The 21,825-nt window shown below is 42.2% G+C and overlaps 1 protein-coding gene across 2 annotated transcripts; it reads right to left on the reverse strand.

Annotated features, from left to right (window-relative positions):
* Positions 1-345: 345 nt before the first annotated feature.
* hkdc1 (hexokinase domain containing 1) lies at positions 346-21,810 on the reverse strand. 2 transcript variants are annotated; one of them, XM_035793212.2, is made up of 18 exons: positions 20,531-21,810; positions 18,142-18,304; positions 15,371-15,519; positions 9,944-10,063; positions 9,118-9,213; positions 8,886-8,985; positions 8,599-8,782; positions 8,283-8,438; positions 7,938-8,171; positions 7,519-7,823; positions 7,146-7,294; positions 6,958-7,077; positions 6,718-6,813; positions 3,493-3,592; positions 3,219-3,402; positions 2,324-2,479; positions 1,414-1,647; positions 346-1,157 (listed from the first exon to the last, which is right to left on the reverse strand). In XM_035793212.2, the coding sequence occupies exons 1-18, from the start codon at positions 20,591-20,593 to the stop codon at positions 1,028-1,030; spliced, it is 2,739 nt and encodes a 912-aa protein (XP_035649105.1). In that variant the 5' UTR covers positions 20,594-21,810; the 3' UTR covers positions 346-1,027. The 2 variants fall into 2 exon arrangements, with proteins under 2 accessions (XP_035649105.1, XP_035649110.1); XM_035793217.2 differs by lacking the exon at positions 20,531-21,810 and adding an exon at positions 19,048-19,380.
* Between the last annotated feature and the right edge of the window lie 15 nt (positions 21,811-21,825).

Genomic DNA, 21,825 nt, shown 5'->3' on the forward strand with positions numbered 1-21,825 from the left:
GGAGGCTGATCACTGCTAGGATAGAGAGGGATTAGTGTGAGTGAGGTTCCCTCTACTACTGCGCATGGTCTGTTGACGAAGCATGCAGCTGCCCTGGTTTAACCCTTCCATTTAATCCCACTAGGGGCTTAATTTAGCCAATATAAGAGGGGGCATTCCAATGTTGTAACCCAGGATATGACTCAAAATTATTAATGTGGTTGTGTAATTGAATTCTACACGATGTGAAAACTGAATATAGATTTGGAAACAGCTATAAGCCACTGATCATGCCAATATGTCTCACTCAACACATGCTAGAATCTCTACAGAGAAGGGATACATTCCACAAACTTGGCATTTCAATTGTATTATTTGGAGTAGTTTATTGAATACACATACCTTTAATGGGTACATTCTGTACATGGAGATAGGGATTTCCTTCAGTACTAATATATTCATATAAGTGGAATTAGTCCTGTTGATATTTAAAATAAAAAAGCATCACACAAGTTGACACAACATACTCTGTTGCATATGGAGAGCTTGAACAAATTTGAAAGTTTAACTTCCTCAGACTTCACCCACCAGATCATCACAATGCTGAATAGTGTTGTTATGACATTACAGTCTGATCCATTCCATTTTCCAACACCCTCTGCTCTGGCCCACTCCCATTGCTGTCCCTGTCTGCTGAGAGCATGAGGACCATTTCAAAACAAAGCAATAACACATCTAGATAGTAGCAGCGAGTCTCAATCTGCTCCCTACCTCTTCCCCTTCGCCCTAACCCATTCAATGTTTTGCAAGAGGGTCTAGATAGGTTTTAGCAGTGTAGAGGTGGAGAATCCCAATACAGACAGAATTTTAACAGTAGCTATTTGATTATATTGCAGTGGTACTATGGCCAGAGAATATTGCACAGCATCACACCTTCCATACATTACATTTACAATGGCAGATGACGATGAGGAAGAACCACAAGGTTACCAATTCCTTTGTGTGTTTGGCACAAAAGAATTGTGCATAAACGAGGTCTAATTTTGTGTTAATTCTCTCCACGCGCCACAGCTGTGATGAGGGCGGCCCCTTTGCCACTGCCATCTTCTGATAGGACAAACTCCACGTCACACTGTGGCGCCAGAGCCTTGACCGTGTCCTTGAGGATTCTGGAAAAGCTGCACAGTTCAAGAGGTACTGTGTTAGATGTGTTGTGCTTTAAAACTGTGCCAAAGTCTGAACTAGGGCTTAATTTGACTCCTGGCTACATGTTGCCCTTAGAGGCGTTGATTTCCTTGCTGTGTTGCACTCTCATCTGACCGGAAATACTATCTCCCCTTCGACATAAACAACATAAACAAAACTCTGCCGTCTGAGAAGAATAATTATAACCCTGTTAAATCTAAATATCCTTTGCCCCTGGTGGCTACTCACTGTGGATGCAGCTTGTAGAGTGTTCCGTCCACCCCCACGGTGATGTTAATTTGGTTCTGCCCACGGTTCTCTCTGATTTTGTCGACAATGGCGGCCATTCCGGCTCCACAGAGCTGAGCCGCCCGGCGGGACACTGTACCACACACCTCCTTGACGATGATACTGTCATCACATGTGCTGTCCAGACCCAGCTGCTGCAGGATGGACCTCACCTGCAGTAGCGCCAACCGGTCACTGGGTGGAGATAGAGTCACACACTTGATATTCTTGTACACCTGGGGTGTATTCACTACATTTTACATTTTAGTCCAGAGCGACTTACATTTAGTGCATTCATCTTAAGGTAGCTAGCTAGGAGAGACAACCACAAATCAGTCATAGTAAATCATTTTTTTCCTCAAAGTAGCTATCAGCAAAGTGAGTGCTATTAAGAAAAGACAAGCACGAGAAACACAAGGCTAGGGGTGAGGGGTCCTGTGGGATTAATCAAGATACTTTGTGAACAGGTACGTTTTTAAAATGTTTTTGGAAGATGGGCAGGGACTCAGAACCGAAGGAACCAAACAGAGGCATTCATAAGCAAACAGAAGAGCAAACAGAAGCAAACAGTACAAAACAGGGAGGGATCCACCTGAATTTGCCCAATAGAAACTCTAGTTTTCGTTGCAAAATGTTTTCCGTTTGGAGTAAACGGTTCCCATTGCAAAACATTTTGTTACATTTCGGGAAACCATAGTATAAAAGCCTATTCATGCAACTGTAAATACTTAAGTATTCCCAACCAGCTTTAAAAGCACATGTTCAAATATTCATATTAGTAATCCTAAATCCCATGTAGATTTACATTCGATCTGTCTACTATTACAGGCCTGAGTTGCTGTACTACGTGATCATTTATACAACTCTGTACCTCTCTATTTGGGACAGAAACTTTGTCTCGAAGATGCCCCTGGTCTTCAGAGGCTCTGTGATGTGGCCTCGGAACAGAAGACCTCTCCTGGTTAAGTCGATGAGAATCTGTCTCACTATCTCCCCCAAGTACATACCACTTGTCATCTTCTCAAACCTGGGGCAACAGGATATGACATGAAATAGTCAACATGCAAAACAGCTTAAATTATTCAATATTTCACTGCGCCAATAGTCTAGACCTCCTATTAACCAAAACATGGTCAAGCATAATTTTAATAAAGCCTTTTTAAAAGATGATGTGTTAGGGAAAATTAATGCATATCTCTTTGCACAGTTGCAGAACTAATATTTAGCATTTATCATGTAGATACTTGTAGAACCTTGACCAAACCTGATTATCGGACAGTGTCCACAAGCTTTAATTAAGCATCTCCCTTTAGCATGCTTGAATTTCTCATTAGATTAGACTGAGCTATGGAAAATAAAATAATTGAATGACAATCCCTGGCATCTGGATATGTCCTGTAGTGGTACAGGAAGTGGTCAGTCAGGTCTGGATGTGTCGTCTAGAGGTACAGGAAGTAGTCAGTCAGGATATGTCCTGTAGTGGTACAGGAAGTGGTCAGTCAGGTCTGGATGTGTCCTGTAGTGGTACAGGAAGTGATAGGTCAGCTGTAGTGGTACAGGAAGTGGTCAGTCAGGTCTGGATGTGTCCTGTAGTGGTACAGGAAGTGGTAGGTCAGGTCTGGATGTGTCCTGTAGTGGTACAGGAAGTGGTCAGTCAGGTCTGGATGTGTCCTGTAGTGGTACAGGAAGTGGTCAATCAGGTCTGGATGTGTCCTGTAGTGGTACAGGAAGTAGTCAGTCAGGATGTTTGGATGTTAACAACTTGCCTTTGTTTGCCGTTGTTCAATGACCCCTCATCTACTTCTCTGTCAAACCTGGTCCGGATGTCCTCTATGCAGTCATTCTCGCCAAAACCGCCCCACTCTGTGTTCACACACATCTGTCCCTCGTCCCCCTCCACCATCTCAATGTTCCTCATCTCCTCCATGTAGCACACATTACTCCCCGTTCCTAGGGGGCAGCATTTCACACTAAGATCATACATAAGTCACTCTATAGTACAATGAAAACCCACCAGGGCTGAGAATAGGCCCTACGTACCAGCAATGAGTCCTATCTCACACTTGGGGTCTTCATATGCACATGTCATCATTGTGCCCACTGTGTCATTCACCACGGCAACAATGTCAAGATCAAATTCCTACAGGAAACAAAATATTACTTTTGACCTATACTACCGTTCAAATGTTTGGGGTCACTTAGAAATGTCCTTCTTTTTGAAAGAAAAGCACATTTATTGTCCATTAAAATAATATCAAATTTGATCAGAAATACAGTGTAGACATTGTTAATGTTGTAAATGACTATTGTAACTGGAAACTTCTGATTTTTAATGGAATATCTACGTAGGTGTACAGAGGCTTATTATCAGCAACCATCAGCAACCATCACTACAATGGCATGTTGTCTTAGCTAATCCAAGTCATTTTAAAAGGCTAATTGATCATTAGAAAACCATTTTGCAATTATGTTAGCACAGCTGAAAACTGTTATGCTGATTATGGAAGCAATAAAACTGGCCTTTAGACTTGTTGAGTATCTGGAGCATCAGCATTTGTTGGTTCGATTAAGGCTCAAAATGGCCAGAAACAAAGAACTTTCTTCTGAAACTTGTCAGTCTGCTCTTGTTCTGAGAAATGATGGCTATTCCATGCAAGAAATTGCCAAGAAACTGAAGATCTTGTACAACGCTGTGTACTACTCCCTTCACAGAACAGGGCAAACTGTCTCTAACCAGAATAGAAAGAAGAGTGGGAGGCCCCGGTGCACTACTGGGCAAGAGGACAAGTACATTAGTGTCTAGTTTGAGAAACAGGCGCCTCACAAGTCCTCAGCTGGCAGCTTCATTAAATAGTACCTGCAAAACATCAGTCTCAACGTCAACAGTGAAGAGGCAAGTCTGGGATGCTGGCCTTGAGGTGTCTGTTTCTCAAACTAGACACTCTAATGTACTTGTCCTCTTGCTCAGTTGTCCCCCATGGCTCCCACCCCTCTTTCTATTCTGGTTAGAGCCAGTTTAGGCTGGTCTGTGAAGGGAGTAGTAAACTGAATTGGTCCACCCACACAGACAGCGTGGTGAAGAAGGCACAACAGCGCTTCAACCTCTGAAGGCTGAATAAATTTGGCTTGTCACCAAAAGCTTTTACAGATGCACAATCGAGAGCATCCTGTCGGGCTGTATCACCGCCTGGTACGGCAACTGCTCCGCCCACAACCGTAAGGCTCTCCAGAGGGTAGTTAGGTCTGCACAACGCATCACCGGGGGCAAACTACCTGCCCTCCAGGACATCTACACCACCCGATGTCACAGGAAGGCCATAAAGATCATCAAGGAAAACAACCACCCGAGTCACTGCCTGTTCACCCCGCTATCATCCAGAAGGTGAGGTCAGTGCAAGTGCATCGAAGCAGGGACCGAGAGACTGTAAAACAGCTTCTATCTCAAGGCCATCAGACTGTTAAACAGCCACCACTAACATTGAGATGCTGCTGCCAACATACTGACTCAACTCTAGCCACTTTAATAATGGAAAAATTGATGTAAAAAAATGTACAGTGGGGCAAAAAAGTATTTAGTCAGCCACCAATTGTGCATGTTCTCCCACTTAAAAATATTTAATTTATCATAGGTACACTTCAACTATGACTGACAAAATTAGAAAAAAAATCCAGAAAATCACGTAGGATTTTTAATTAATTAATTTTCAAATGATGGTGGAAAATAAGTATTTGGTCACCTACAAACAAGCAAGATTTCTGGCTCTCACAGACCTTTAACTTATTCTTTAAGAGGCTCCTTTGTCCTCCACTCGTTACCTGTATTAATGGCACCTGTTTGAAATTGTTGTCAGTATAAAAGACACCTGTCCACAAACTCAAACAGTCATACTCCAAACTCCACTATGGCCAAGACCAAAGAGCTGTCAAAGGACACCAGAAACAAAATTGTAGACCTGCACCAGGCTGGGAACACTGAATCTGCAATAGGTAAGCATCTTGGTTTGAAGAAAGCAACTGTGGGAGCAATTATTAGGAAATAGAAGACATACAAGACCACTGATAATCTCCCTCGATCTGGGGCTCCACGCAAGATCTCACCTCGTGGCATAAAAATTATCACAAGAACGGTGAGCAAAAATTCCAGAACCACACGGGGGGACCTAGTGAATGACCTGCAGAGAGCTGGGGCCAAAGTAACAAAGCCTACCATCAGTAACGAAGGAGTGGCTCCGTAAGAAGCATTTCAAGGTCCTGGACTGGCCTAGCCAGTCTCCGGATCTCAACCCCATAGAAAATCTTTGGAGGGAGTTGAAAATCCATGTTGCCCAGCAACAGCCCCAAAACATCACTGCTCTAGAGGAGATCTGCATATGGAGGAATGGGCCAAAATACCAGCAAGTGTGTGATAACCATGTGAAGACTTACAGAAAATGTTTGACCTCTGTCATTGCCAAAAAGGGGAAAGTATTGAGATAAACTTTTGTTATTATTGTTATTGACAAATACTTATTTTCCACCATAATTTGCAAATAAATTCATTAAAAATCCTACAATGTGATTTTATGGCGATTTTTTTTTCTCATTTTGTCTGTCATTGTTGAAGTGTACCTATGATGAAAATTACAGGCCTCTCTCATCTTCATAAGTGGGAAAACTTGCACAATTGGTGGCTGACTAAATACTTTTTTGCCCCCCTGTATCACTAGCCACTTTAAACAATGCCACTTAATATAATGTTTACATACCCTACATTACTCATCTCATATGTACATATATACTGTACCATCTACTGCATCTTGCCTATGCCATTCTGTACCATCACTCATTCATATATTTTCATGTGCATATATATTCTTCATCCCTTTACACTTCTGTGTGTGTATAACGCAGTTGTTGTGAAATAGTTAGGTTAGATTACTTGTTGGTTATTACTGCATTGTCGGAACTAGAAGCACAAGCATTTCGCTACACTCGCATTAACATCTGCTAACCATGTGTATTTGACAAATAAAATTTGATTTGATTTAAAAGAAAATCTGCCTTTTCCAGCTACAATAGTCATTTACAACAATAACAATGTCTACACTGTATTTCTGTTATTTTAATGGACAAAAAAATTGCTTTTCTTTCAAAAACATGGACATTTCTAAGTGACCCCAAACTTTTGAACGGTAGTGTATATATACACTTTCATAATGGGCAATAGTATATGTTTTCCAGACTACCTATTCCAGAGAACAGTTGGTCTTGTTCCATTTCACTCACATTCCGTCTTTTGATAGCCTCTCGGAGCATTTCCACAACATCATTTCCTTCACAGTCTGTGGCTTTGAACCCTTTGGTCCAGCTAACCAAACTTCCCTGAGGAAGGAAGTATTACAATGGAGAGTGGTAACATACTTAATCATGGAATGACTTACCCTGATTAAGCACACCGGGCATTGAAATAACTGCCATTCTTTGGCATTGAAGATGATTTCTTCATCATGACGATTGTACTTTTACCTTATCTATTCCTGTCTGTCTGCAGGGGAAAGAAAAGGTGAAACCAAGCGGGAGACGAGTGTTCTTCATCCCCATGTAGTCCAGGAAATCTGAGATGCACTGGACAATGTGGTCGAACAGCTGAAACAAAGAGTTTGTCAGGCTAATGGGATTGGGGACCTAGTTAGTAGTCAGCGGGGGGGGCTCACCTCCTCTCCTGTGCCCTGCATGATCTCCAGAGGGATGGCATAGATTTTGTTGTACATGCGGACAGACTTGCGTATTCCACTCCGGATCTTCACCACCAACACCCGGAAGTTAGTTCCTCCCAGGTCCAACGCCAAGTACTTTCCTCGCTCTGCAATAATAAACTTTGTAATCACTTGACTTTAAATGAAACAACTTGCACCTAATGATGTGATTTTAGACAGCAACATTTCATAAACTGTTTAAGTGATAGTACAGAATAAAGTATAATAATGGGTTATAGCATGGTTATAACATGATAAAGTTCCGCATTATGAACAACAAGATAAACCTTTAGATCCAGTGCATAGCTGTATCTGTAGCCAGTCCTCTCACCTGTCCCATCAGGTATCCTGTACACAAAGGAGGGCAGCATTTTAACAGAGGCAGTTCTGTGAGAATCCCTCCTAAGGCCTCTCTCTAGCTCCACTCTCATCTTGTCCCTGACCTGCTGGAGGTTCTCTGGACTCAGGCTGAGTAGAGCAAGAGTGTCGTTGATCTCCCTCCTCTGGGCCGCCAGCCTCTGAGCCACAGCTGTTACCATAGCAGCCCCCTTACTGCTACCACTCTCAGACAGCACAAAGCGCACATGGCACTCTGGCACCAACTGGCGCACCACCTTGTGGAGCCTCTTGGGGTACCTGGGAGGGAGAGAAAGAGAGAGCGAGACAGAGAGAGTTTATTGTCAGCGTTCACAGGCAAAGATGAAAACTGCCACTCTGAGCAGAAACCTTCCGTGACTTATGGCTACATACTGTGGATGTGTTCTGTAGACAGTTCCGTCAACCCCAACAGTGATCCGCAAGCTCTTCAGCTTCCTGTTCTCGCGGATGCGGGTGAGGATGGCAGCCAGCGCGGCGGCGCAGAGGTTAGCTGACCTGAAGGACACGATGGTGGAGACGTGTTGGACGGCAAGGCAATCATCTGCTGAGGGAGACAGGCCGAGCTCCGTAAGGATTTCCCTGGTGTTCTTCAGCCCGTCTTTGTACCTGGAAGTATAGCCCTGACATAGTTATCACAGTGTAACATACATTTCCCTGAATAATGTCTGTGAAAATAATAATAGCGTGAGCATTAAGACTCATGGAAAATGCTCTTACTGTTCAATTAAAGTGATGTGTTTGGTCTGAAATTTCCCTTTGGTGCGTAGAGCATCGGAAACTCTGCCATCAAACAGTAGTCCCTTCTTGGCCATCTTTAACAGAATGAGTCTCACCAACTCCCCCATGTACATCCCACTCACCATCTTCTCAAACCTGCCAGAGCAACAAACTCGTGTTAACAGTCTATTTACATTCCTATTCCGTCAATTGTAAATAAAGGGAAACCATATCGTTGGTTTACTCAGAATGTTTACAATGATATCTAATACTTAATGTATTTCCAATATGGTTGGTTATGGATTTCTGTGCTTACAGTTGCTTCCCTGGGTTGGTGGAAGCAGCATCAATCTCTCGGTCAAAGTGTGTAATGAAGTCATCGAGTGTCCCATCGTCCCCGAAGGCTCCCCACTCTGTGTTGATGCACATCCTGCCCTCGTCTCCCTCCACCAGGTCAATGTGTCTCAGCTCCTCCATGTAACAAGCATTAGTACCTGTGCCTGAGATTACATAGCGATGGTGAGAACGACTATTTGTAGGCTAATAATACTGACAATGAAATGACCATTCTGAATGAAGGGTGCAAATTAATATCAGGCTGACCTATGATGACCCCCACTTCACAACACTGGTCGTCATAGCCACAGGTCATCATGGTTCCCACTGTGTCATTAACAAGGGCCAGGACATCCACATTGATTCCCTATAAACAGTGTTGGCTGGTGTTTTAATTGACATTGAATTCCTTTTCTTATATATACTGTAGTAAATACAGAAATGCAAGAAAAAAATGAACTGAGTGATAATAAGTAGTGAATAAGATCTCCATTAATACCCCGACTCTATCAATGGCCTGTCTCAAGGATTGCACCACATTGGTCCCCAGGACTCCTCTGGCCTTGTAGTTCTTTGACCATGACAACAGCACTCCCTGAAACAGGTTTTGATTGTTGAAAGAAAGCAAGGATTACACTCTGAATAGATAGTCACACAATGAACAAGTTGTCACACCTACTGTTACATCATATGAAAGTGGCTTGCAGGTAGCTGGTTTTTACTGATAATCAATTGGAGCCCATCTGATATTTTTGGAGTGATAATACAATGGGAATCATATCTTAATGTGAGTATCTAGAGTAAAGAGAAATTTAATCAATAACCTAGGCTGTAGTGTTAATTATAAACTGGGTGGTTCGAGGCCTGAATGCTGATTGGCTGACAGCCGTGGTATATCAGACCATATACCACAGGTATGACAAAACATTTATTTTTACTGCTCTAATTACGTTGGTAAACAGTTTATAGCCTAGTGGTTAGAGTGTTGGGCCAGTAACTGAAAGGTTACTAGATCGAATCCCCGAGCTGACAAGGTAAAAATCTGTCATTCTGCCCCTGAACAAGGCAGTTAACCCACTGTCCCTAAGCCATCATTGTAAATAAGAATTTGTTCTTAACTGACTTGCCTAGTTAAATAAAAGTTATTATTTTTTTTTAATTCAAAATATAACAAAAATATATATGTATAATAGCAATAAGGCACCTCTGGGGTTTGTGGTATATGGCCAATATACCAGGGCTAAGCGCTGTATCCAGGCACTCCCCGTTGCGCCGTGGTATATTGACCATATACCACACCCTCTCATGCCATATTGCGTAAATACCTCATCTATTTTGGACTGTCCACAAGGGAAAGAGAAGGTGAAGCCCAAAGCTTTCCTCTTCTGGTTGATGCGCTTCTTTTGCAGGAAGTCTTTCAGAGACTCTGCAACATGGTCAAACATCTGTAAAAGAGACAGGGTTGGACAGATTACTTACAACATGTAGTCTGTGACTAATTACAGTAATGTAATTACTCAAAATGAGTAAAGTACTCTGATTCCTTCTGAATTACTTCCTAGATTACTTCCTAGATTTGCCATGCAGTATTGGCCTCCTTTATGCTGTAGACCTATTAGTTCTCTCGAACTCTGCCCACAGAACTGGCAAGCACCATTGGGAAAATGCTAGCTCAGATGCCTGCTGCATCTTCTTGATGAAATGGCATCCCTGCTGAAAGATCAGCTTCCCTGTCAAGCTCCATAATCATTATTTGATTGTATATTTATATGCGTAGATCTGTGTTTCCAAGAGATAGACAGGTAAATGTTAGTGTACTTGTTTCCACTGATACTAGAGATTCAACTAAGAAAACAGCTGATTTGTCATGTCCGTCATCACAGTGCTTGGGAAATGAACAGAATGGAGCTGTGTTGACTAACCAAAAATGTCCTGACACAAAGATCCTGATGAAATGTGTGATGATTCAGTTCTCAGAAAGTGGGGGTCTGACTTTTCTGGTTAAAAAAAGTATCCGTGGGAAGCCAACCAATGACAGAAAATTTGGCAATTTGGAAATTTCAAATAGATTAGAACAGAAGGGAAAAGCTTCCATTCTCAGTGAAAGGTGACTTCCGAGCTGTATGGCTCAGACTTCGGGAGTCTTTATGGCTTGGGGGTAGAAGCTGTTAAGAAGCATTTTGGACCTAGATTTGGCGCTCCGGTACCGTTTGCCATGCGGTAGCAGAGAGAACAGTCTATGACTAGGGTGGCTGGAGTCTTTGACAATTTTTAGGGCCTTCCTCTGACACTGCCAGGTATAGAAGTCCTGGATGGCAGGAAGCTTGGCCCAAGTGATGTACTGGGCCGTAAGCACTACCCTCTGTAGTGCCTTGCTGTTGGAGACCGAGCAGTTGCCATACCAGGCGGTGACACAACCAGTCAGGATGCTCTCGATGGTGTAGCTGTAGAACTTTTTGAGGATCTGAGGACCCATGCCAAACTTTTTCAGTCTCCTGAGGGGGAATAGGCTTTGTCGTGCCCCTCTTCACAACTGCCTTGGTGTGTTTGGACCATGATAGTTTGTTGGTGATGTGGACACCAAGGAACTTGAAGCTCTCAACCTGCTCCACTACAGCCCCATCGATGAGAATAGGGGTGTGCTCTGTCCTCATTTTCCTGTAGCCCACAATCATCTCCTTTGTTTGATCATGTTGAGGGTAAGGTTGTTAACCTGGCACCACACGGCCAGGTCTCTGACATCCTCCCTATATTCTGTCTCATCGTTGACCAGGCTGTTGTGTCATCAGCAAACTTGATGGAGGTGTTGGAGTCCTGCCTGGCCATGCAGTTATGAGTGAAAAGGGAGGACAGGAGGGGACTGAGCACGCACCCCAAGGGGCCCCTGTGTTGAGGAGCAGCATGGCAAATGTGTTGTTACCTACCCTTACCACCTGGGGGCAGCCCGTCGGAAAGTCCAGGATCCAGTTGTAGAGGGAGGTGTTTAGTTACAGGGCCCTTAGCTTATTGATGAGCTTTGAGGGCACTATGTTGTTGAACGCTGAGCTGTAGTCAATGAATAGCATTCTCACATAGGTGTTCCTTTTGTCCAGGTGGGAAAGAGCAGTGTTGAGTGCAATAGAGATTGCATCATCTGTGGATCTGTTGGGGTGGTATGCAAATTGGAGTGGGTCTAGGCTTTTTGGGATAATGGTGTTGATGTGAGCCATGACCAGCCTTTCAAAGCACTTCATGGCTACAGATGTGAGTGCTACGGGTCGGTAGTCATTTAGGCAGGTTACCTTAGTGTTCTTGGGCACAAGGAAAATGGTGAAGCAAGTTGACATTACAGACTCAGTCAGGAACGGGTTGAAAATGTCAGTGAAGTCACTTGCCAGTTGATCAGTGCATGTCCTGGTACATGCGCTGGACATACCAGTACAGGCGGCAGGGTAGCCTAGTGGTTAGAGCGTTGGGCTAGTAACCGGAAGGTTGCAAGTTCAAATACCCGAGCTGACAAGGTACAAATCTGTCGTTCTGCCCCTGAACAGGCCGTTAACACACCGTCATTGAAAATAAGAATTTGTTCTTAACTGACTTGCCTAGTTAAATAAAGGAAAAATAAAAAATGTCCTGGTAATCCGTCTGGCCCTGCGGCCTTGTGAATGTTGATCTGTTCACATCGGCTACGGAGTGTGTGAACACACAGTCGTCCGGAACAGCTGATGCTCTCATGCATGTTTCAGTGTTACTTACCTCGAAGCAAGCATAGAAGTAATTTAGCTTGTCTGGTAGGCTTGTGTCAATGGGCAGCTGTGCTTCCCTTTTCTAGTCCGTAATAGTTTGCAAGCCCTGCCACATTCGACGAGCATCGGAGCCGGTGTAGTACGATTCACTCTCAGTCCTGTATTGACGCTTTGCCTGTTTGTTAGTTCGTTGGAGGGCATAGTGGGCTTTCTTATAAGCTTCCGGGTTAGAGTCCCGCTCCTTGAAAGCGGCAGCTCTACCCATTAGCTCAGTGCGGATGTTGCCTGTAATCCATGGCTTCTGGTTGGGATATGTACATATGGTCACTGTGGGGATGATGTCATCGATGCACTTACTGATGAAGCCAGTGACTGATGTGGTGTACTCCTCAATGCCATCGAAGAATCCAGGAACATATTCCAGTCTGTCCTAGCAAAACAGTCCTTTAGCTTAGCATCTGCTTCATCTGACCACTTTCTTATTGAACGAGTCACTGGTGCTTCCTGCTTTAGTTTTTGCTTGTAAGCAGGAATCAGGAGGATAGAATTGTGGTTAGATTTGCCAAATGGAGGGTGAGCGAGAGCTTTGTACGCATCTCTGTGTGTGGAGTAAAGGTGGTCTAGAGTTTTTTTCCCCTCTGGTTGCACAAGTAACATGCTGGAAGAAATTATTTAAAACGGATTTAAGTTCCCTGCATTAAAGTACCCGGCAACTAGGAGCGCCGCCTCTGGATGAGTATTTTCCTGTTTGCTTATGGTCGTATACAGGTCATTTAGTGTGGTCTTAGTGCCAGCATCAGTTTGTGGTGGCAAATAAACAACTACGAAGAATATAGATGAAAACTCTTGGTAAATAGTGTGGTCTACAGGTTATCATGAGATACTCTACCTCATGCGAGCAAAATCTTGAGATTTCCTTAGATTTTGTGCACCAGCTGTTGTTTACAAATATACATAGACTGCACCCCTTGTCTTACAGGAGGCAGCTGTTCTATCTTAAAAAAGAAAAGGGGAGCCACACACTCTAGGACCTCTAATGCAATTTAATAACCTAATATTTAACGTTTCAACAGACAAGCTGTTTTCATCAGGTTATAATGACAAACACGGGTCACTTGTTTATATAGTGTCAAAGGACACACACAGGTGTCTAATCATGGCTTGATGGTTAATTTTTAGATATAAAAATAATATACAAAAAAACATGAATGATAGCATAGATCATAGATCAAATTTGGCGACATAGGCCTAGAAAGATGTTATATCTTGCCAATGGACCGAAAACCCAGCTAGCTGTATGTTATCCATGTCGTCTTTCAGCCATGACTCAGTGAAACATAAGATATTACAGTTTTTAATGTCCCGTTGGTAGGATAGTCTTGATTGTAGCTCATCCATTTTGATTAAAGAGGTTTACGCTATTTTAGCTGAACAGTATATTATCATACATTCCAGATTTTTTTTCAAAAATTCCAGTACATTACTGTAAATATGTGCTTTACTGTAAAGAAGAACTTTCTTTACAGTAATGCATTGTTAAACCAAAGTTTATTTGAAATGTATGGTAAATGTATGGTAACATACTGCACTTTTTTTTTTACAGTAACTTACAGGTAACTGGCTACCAGTAAATAACCATTGTTAAAAATAAAAAAGTTAAAAAAATATAATAAACTATGGTTATTTACTGGCAGCCAGTTACCTGTAAGTTACTGTTAAAAAACAAAAAGTTAAAAAAATATAATAAACTGTGCAGGTTTGAACGATTCCCATTTTTAAACAGTTTATGTCTGTCTGTATAACAACATCTCCTGTCATTCTACCAGTTGGTAGGTTATTTTCTAAATGGAATCCATTACATTTACCTGTTTAAATCAGTAACGTAATTTTTGGATTACCCAAACTCAGTAACGTAATCTGATTATATTCAGTTACTTTTAGATTACTTTCCCCTTAAGAGGCATTAGAAGAAGACAAAAATGTATGTTCCCAATTGAATGACATCTATTGCAGGAAAAATCCATGTTAAAGGTTACATAGCTGGCCATATATGGATGTTACATTTTACTTTATGGTTTGGTTATGTAGGATTCTTCTAACCCATCACTTTCTACTACATATAATAATACGATTAAATTGTATCTTTACATTAAAAACCAAAGACTATCAGATTTCCAGTCATTCTAATAAATGTCATACCCCTTGATCTTCAAATATAGAAGTATAGATTAGCCAAATTGTTTTACCTGAGCATATCTCCAAAATGAAAGACTCAGTCCTACTGGCTACTAAAATAAAAAATAAATGCTGTGCTCATGGAATGGCATGACTACTGAAAAGTGCTATTTACATGTGAAAAATGAATGTCATATGATGTATTTGCTATAGGCCTATTGTTTACCTTTTTGTGACACTTGGATATCTTGATAATATGCAGCTGTTTCAAGGGCAAATCCACAGATGAAACAATAACAATACAGTCGCCCCACCTCTGTTTTGGTAAAAAAGCTGAGGGATAGGTAAGGAGAAATGTAACCACTCTCAGATTAATAGACAGAGCTATGGATGCAAGGACTGACCATCCATGATAAACATTATTGTGTTAACCATGTTTATGAGGCTGTACAGTGTTTGTTGACATTTACAATGTTTACAAACATTGGCGAAAAACAAGCTTATATTTTGGGTTCTCATGGAGTGTGACAGTTGAACTAAGCTCATCAATGGAGATATACATTTTATAAATAAAATGTATAAGTCCATTAATGGATGTAGCAACTACAAACTGCCCCTTTAAGTTGATCAAAAGTATCTGGTCTCCCATCCAGGACCAACCCTGTTTAGCTTCAGAGCAGCAAGCCTGCAGTGGGATGCAGGGTGGTATGCTGCTGGTATACTGAAACGTGCGCCTCTTTTCAATGCTGATTTGAATGTCTTTGAGAAAACGGAAAAGTGTCAAAGATTTTTTCGCAAACCTTTCTGAAATTAAATGTAATCCGTTACTCCCCAACCCTGCATTCTACTCACCTCAGTCCCTCTACCGTTCAGGAGTTCCTCTGGGATAGGGTATGTCTCACTCTCCATCTCCACCCTTCTCTTCCCATTCTCTGACACCTTCACCTGGAGCACTTTAAACTTGGAGCCGCCCAGATCTAAAGCCAGGAACTCTCCCTTCTCTGTGGAGACAACACCATTTTAACTTTGACTGACCACCTGTTCATAAAACAGCACTACACCTCCTGTCACATAAAACGGAATGTATTAAGAAAAGACATGATTAACATGTTGTTTAATACACTACATGACCACAAAGTATGTGGATACCGCATCTCATTCCAAAAATCATGGGCTTGGAGTTGGTCCCCCTTTGCTGCTATAACAGTCTCCACTCTTCTGGAAAGGCTTTCTACTAGATGTTGGAACATTTCTGCAGGGACTTGCTTCCATTCAGCCACAAGAGTATTAGTGAAAGGTGGTCCTGTAGCTCAGTTGGTAGAGCATGGCGCTTGTAACGCCAGGGTAGTGGGTTCGATCCCCGGGACCACCCATACGTAGAATGTATGCACACATGACTGTAAGTCGCTTTGGATAAAAGCGTCTGCTAAATGGCATATATTATTATTATATTAGTGAGGTCGCACACTAATTTTGGGCGATTAGATCTGGCTTGCGGTCAGCGTTCCAATTCATCCCGAAGGTGTTTTATGGGGTTCAGGTCAGGGCTCTGTGCAGGCCAATCAAGTTCATCCACACCGATCCCGACAAACCATTTCCTTAATTTGTGCAAGGGGAATTGTCAAGCTGAAACAGGAAAGGGCCTTCCCCAAACTGTTTCCACAAAGTTGGAAGCAGAGAACCATCTAGAATGTCATTGTATGCTGTAGCGTTAAAAATGTCCCTTCACTAGAACGAAGGGGCCTAGCCCGAAACATGAAAAATAATACCCAGACCATTATTCATCCTCCACAAAGCTTTACAGTTGGCACTATGCATCTGTGGAGGTAGCATTCTCCGGGCATCAGATTCATCTGTCGGACTGCCAGATGCTGAAGTGTCATTCATCACTCCAGAGAACGCATTTCCACTGCACCAGATTCCAATGGCGGCAAGTTTTACACCACTCCAGTCGACGCTTGGCATTGCGCATGGGGAACTTAGGCTTGTGTGCAGTTGCTCAGCCATGGAAACCCATTTCCTGAAGCTCCCGACAAACAGTTATTGTGCTGACGTTGTTTCCAGAGGCAGTTTGGAACACGGTAGTGAGTAGGTTTTGAAACACAGGACAGATTATTTTTTACGTGTTACGTGCTTCAGCACTTGGAGGTCCCATTCTGTGAGCTTGTGTGGCCTACCACATCGTGGCTGAGCCGTTGTTGCTCCTAGACTTTTCCACTTCACAATAACACTTACAGTTGACCGGGGCAGCTTCAGCAGGATAGAAATTTGACAAACCGAGTTGGAGGTGGCATCCTATAACGGTGCCATGTTGAAAGTCACTGAGCTTTTCAGTAACGCCATTGTACTGCAAATGTTTGTCTATGGAGATTGCATGGCTGTGTGCTTGATTTGTTATACATGTCAACAACGGGTGTGGCTGAAATAGCCAAATCTACTCATTTGAAGGGGTGTCTAGAGTACATACTTTTGTATACAGTGCATTTGGAAAGTATTCAGGCCCCTAGACTTTTTCCACATTTTGTTATGTTACAGCCTTTTAATGGATTAAATAAAAATAAAGAATCCTCATCAATCTACACACAATACCATGCTGACATTTTTTTGTGCAAATTAATTAAACATAAAAAACTGAAATACCTTGTTTATATGTAGACACTGCTATGAGACTCAAAATAGTGCTCGGGTGCATCCTGTTTCCATTGATCATCCTTAAGATGTTTCTACAACTTGATTGGAGTCCCCCTGTGGTAAATGCAATTGATTGGACATGATTTGGAAGGGCACACGAGACAGGATTGTGTCGAGGCTAAACTGAGCCGAGGCTAATCGGTGGAGAAGGGCCTTGGTCAGGGAGGTGACCAAGAACCCGATGGTCACTCTGACAGAGCTCAAGAGTTCTTCTGTGGAGATCTGTGAATCTTCCAGAAGGACAACCATCTCTGCAGCATTCCACCGAATCAGGCCTTTATGGTAGAGTGGACAGACGGAAGCTAGTCCTAAAAGGCACATGGCAGGAGTTTACCAACAGGCATCTAAGGGACTCTCAGACCATGAGAAACAAAGGTTCACCTTCCAACAGGACAACAACCCTCAGCACACAGCCAAGACAACGCAGGAGTGGCTTTGGGACAAGTCTCTGAATGTCCTTGAGTGGCCCAGCCAGAGCCCAGACTTGAACCTGATCAAACATCTCTGGAGAGACCTGAAAATAGCTGTCCAGACACGCTCCCCATCCAACCTGACAGAGCTTGAGAGGATCTGCAGAGAAAATTGGGAGAAACTCCCGAAATACAGGTGTGCCAAGCTTGTAGCATCATACCCAAGAAAACTTGAGGCTGTAATCTCTGTCAAAGGTGATTAAAAAAAAGTACTGAGTACATTTTCGTTTTTAATTTGTTAATACATCTGTAAAAATGTCTAAAAACCTGTTTTGCTTTGTCATTATGGGGTATTGTGGGTAGATTGAGGAGGGGGAAAAATTATTTATTCAATTTTAGAATAAGGCTGTAAATGTGGAAAAGGCAAAGGGGTCTGAATACTTTCCGAATGCACTGTATATGGTGTCAGACAGACAAAAGCAGTAGTTTCACTAATTAATGTCATCGGTGACATGTCAGCACCTGATCCATCAGGGGTTGAGAGGACATGTGTGGGCAGCATCTTGACCGCGGCTGTAGCGTTGCTTTCACTGGACAGTCCTTTTTCCATCCCTGCACGAAAGCGAGCTGAAATGTCCACTAACTGGTCATCGGAGAGACGCATGGCATACAGGAACCTGTCCACCTGGGGGGGAAGAGTAGGAGAGTCACTGTGCAACTGATCTTTAGCCAAATAACTTACAAAGAACCTACCTATAGAATGACTTGACTATCTCCAAGGCCAAACATAAATATTGTAAAGTTAGCCTTGCAAGTGTGAAGGATTCAGAATAATGCCTGAAACAACTCCTATAATCCAAAATCAAATCTGTTCCATGCTTTCTCAGAGGCCCATCTGTGTAAAAAAATAAAAAGTTGTCTTCTAGTTTCCTGTATCCACACTTCAAACAAAACCAAACAAACAGTTTAATACAGAGCATGAGAAGAAAGAGTTTTAAAAAAGAGGCTAAGACACATGGGATTTAACTGTTACTAATGCGGTGGGAAAGGAATTGAATATTTTGGTTTTAAATGATCATGCCAAAGTCATTAATTATGGGGATAGTTTTCATCCCCGAATACGGATTCAACCCCTGATGACAACCACACAGCTGACTACTTGAAAGTAAAACATGGAATATAATACATTAAACTCTCTACATACAGTGCGCATTCGGAAAGTATTCAGACCCCTTCATTTTTAAAACATTTTGTTACATTACAGCCTTATTCTAAAATGGATTAAATCGTTTTTCCCCAATCTACCCACAATGACAAAGCAAAAACAGGTTTAGAAATTTTTGCAAATGTATAAAATATGACATTTACATAAGTATTCAGACCCTTTACTCTGTACTTTCTTGAAGCACCTTGGGCAGCGATTACTACCTCGAGTCTTCTTGGGTATGACGCTACAAGCTTGGCACACTTGTTTTTGTGGAGTTTCTCCCATTATTTTCTGCAGATCGTCTCAAGCTGTCAGGTTGGATGGAAAATATCGCTGCACAGATATTTTAAGGTCTCTCCAGAGATGTTTGATCGGGTTCAAGTCCGGGCCACTCAAGGACATTGAGACTTGTCCCGAAGCCACTCCTGCGTTGTCTGGGCTGTGTGCTTAGGGTCGTTGTCCTGTTGGAAGGTGAACCGTCACCCCAGTCTGAGGTCCTAAGTACTTTGGAGCAGGTTTTCATCAAGGATCTCTCCATACTTTGCTTCGTTCATCTTTCCCTCAATCCTGACTAGTCTCTCAGTCCCTGCTGCTGAAAAACATCCCCACAGCATGATGCTGCCACCACCATGGTTTACCGTAGGGATGGTATTGGCCAGGTGATGAGCGGTGCTTGATTTCCTCCAGATCTGTGCCTTGACACAATCCTGTCTCAGAGTTCTATGGACAATTCCTTTGACATCATGGCTTGGTTTTTGCTCTGACATGCACTGTCAACTGTGGAACCTTATACACACTGGTGTGCGCCTTTCTAAATCATGTTCAATCAATTTAACTTTCCACAGGTGTACTCCAATCAAGTTGTAAAAACATCCCAAGGATGATAAATGTAAACAGGATGCACCTGAGCTCAATTTCAAGTCTAATTTTTTATACATTTGCAAACATTTCTAAAAACCTGTTTTCACTTTGTCATTATGGGGAATTGTGTGTGGATTTATGATGAAAATGCATTTAATCAATTTTAGAATAAGGCTGTAACGTAACAAAATGTGGAAAAAGTGAAGGGGTCTGAATACTCTACGAATGCACTGCATATCTAAAGCTGTCAAACTGTGATGACAAATCCCTTTCCAATGAACATGGTTTCAGAGGACAAGGTCCCCTTTTGTCTTGCAATCCCTACTATCTATCCATGGAAATGAGTAATGCAACAAGAAGGTTAATCATTCCTTAGGCAACATTGTGAAATAAATGTAGCCCCATTAAGCCACCACACCAGTCAGGATTGCATACCTGAATGAAGGGCCTCCTCATCAAAAGGCTTCAACTGACTCAAACAGACATTTCACATGCAGGCATAAATTAAATACATTTACAGTAATCCTGTAGATTGCAGTAAATACTGCTATGAACTATTTGGAAACTCCAGCAAATATTATTTAATTTCTACAAACTTACATTTTAGCCAAATATTTCTCTCTCTAGAAACTGTAAACCATCCTTTGCGCTGTAATTCACAAACAAGTTGGAGTAAATACAAAAAAAGTAATCCTGTCCATGCATTACACACAACTGACATGATTACAGTATCACCAAATTCTGTATTTCTATAGTAACTAGGCTACTTACAGTATGTATACATAACCAAAACAAGCAAGCTTCTGATCAAATACAACACTTGACATCTCAGAAATGTCTCACCTTCTTGATTTGGTCCTCTTGCAGCTTGGAGAAATAGAAAGAGAGCAAGTGCACCGCAAACATCTTCACTTCTGTTACCTGTAAGTTATATCCTGCAACTAATGTCTCTGCTCAAAGCAATACAAGCTGAATCAGAACAATCTCATAGATATGATCAGTTTTCCTCTCTTGAAGCTGTCCAGTTTCAATCCTTGAGCTTGTTGCTCTGTCCCCTCAGCTCCAATATGAGTGCGGTATGAGTGTTTTTTTTCTCCCCCAGTGATTGTTTTCCACCTCTCCCTGACTTTGCGAGTTAAGCCTTAGCCAGCCCTTCCATTGGCTCAATACTTAATAGCCTAGCCGTAGCTCTCTCTCTTACTGGTCTACTTCTTGGATCTCTCCTAGCAATGCCTTGGCTCAGTTCCAAAGATCACTTTCCTTTGGAACCATGGGGTCTTTTACCATTTCTAATTCAAAAGACAACAATAGAAATGGAAACCTAGATCAATATATCAAGGCCATGTTTTTCTAATGGGTACCTTGGTAGGAAGATCCAGGGTTATATTAGGCCCAGTATAAGGGGGCTCACTGGTTCCATTAATAACTATTCAGAAGGTTGAAACGTCATCATCATATCCAAACTTCTAAACAACAGCTTCAATCAGTTCACAAATATTGAGATTATTTTGTATCAAATTAGTAAATAAGGAAATTCTGGCCCCATTCCCACTCCCAGTTAGTCTGGCAAACACCTAACTCTCAAAGTCCTCAAAGTCTGGAATGTCTTTTTGATGTTGTTGGACTCTGCACAATGTGTTGATAATGAAGGGGGCTAATTGTCTCTTCGTCTTTTTCACTCAAGCACCCAAAGCCACACACAGCTCCCAAGTGTCACCCCCTTCCATTATAACAGTTGGATTTTCAAATCCTAACAACAGGTCTCAACCCCCAAGCCACAAAATACATGAGTGAATCAATCAAACCTGTTGTACAATTTCTGAGAGAATATTGCATTAACAAACTGCCTCCCTTCCAGACCAGTGTGGCCACAACTCTCCATGCACTGAATCAGGTGGGTCGTGTCAACCAGGCTAATTGTGTTTTGGAAGTGGCTAAAACTGATCCCAGTGCAGAGAATGCTTTGAAAGCAGCACATGGCCTGAAAGTGTCTCATGACCTTTGTCACATGGGCTATGAAATGTTCATGACACAATTAAGGTGTTATAAGCAGTGTCAAAAGGCAAGAAAATCATTTTCATGACATATCTTACAACCATTTAACATTTGTTGATACGTTAAGAAGCTGTATGACAGGT

Source organism: Oncorhynchus keta, chromosome 2, assembly GCF_023373465.1.
Source record: "Oncorhynchus keta strain PuntledgeMale-10-30-2019 chromosome 2, Oket_V2, whole genome shotgun sequence".
NCBI classification, from domain to species: Eukaryota; Metazoa; Chordata; class Actinopteri; order Salmoniformes; family Salmonidae; genus Oncorhynchus; species Oncorhynchus keta.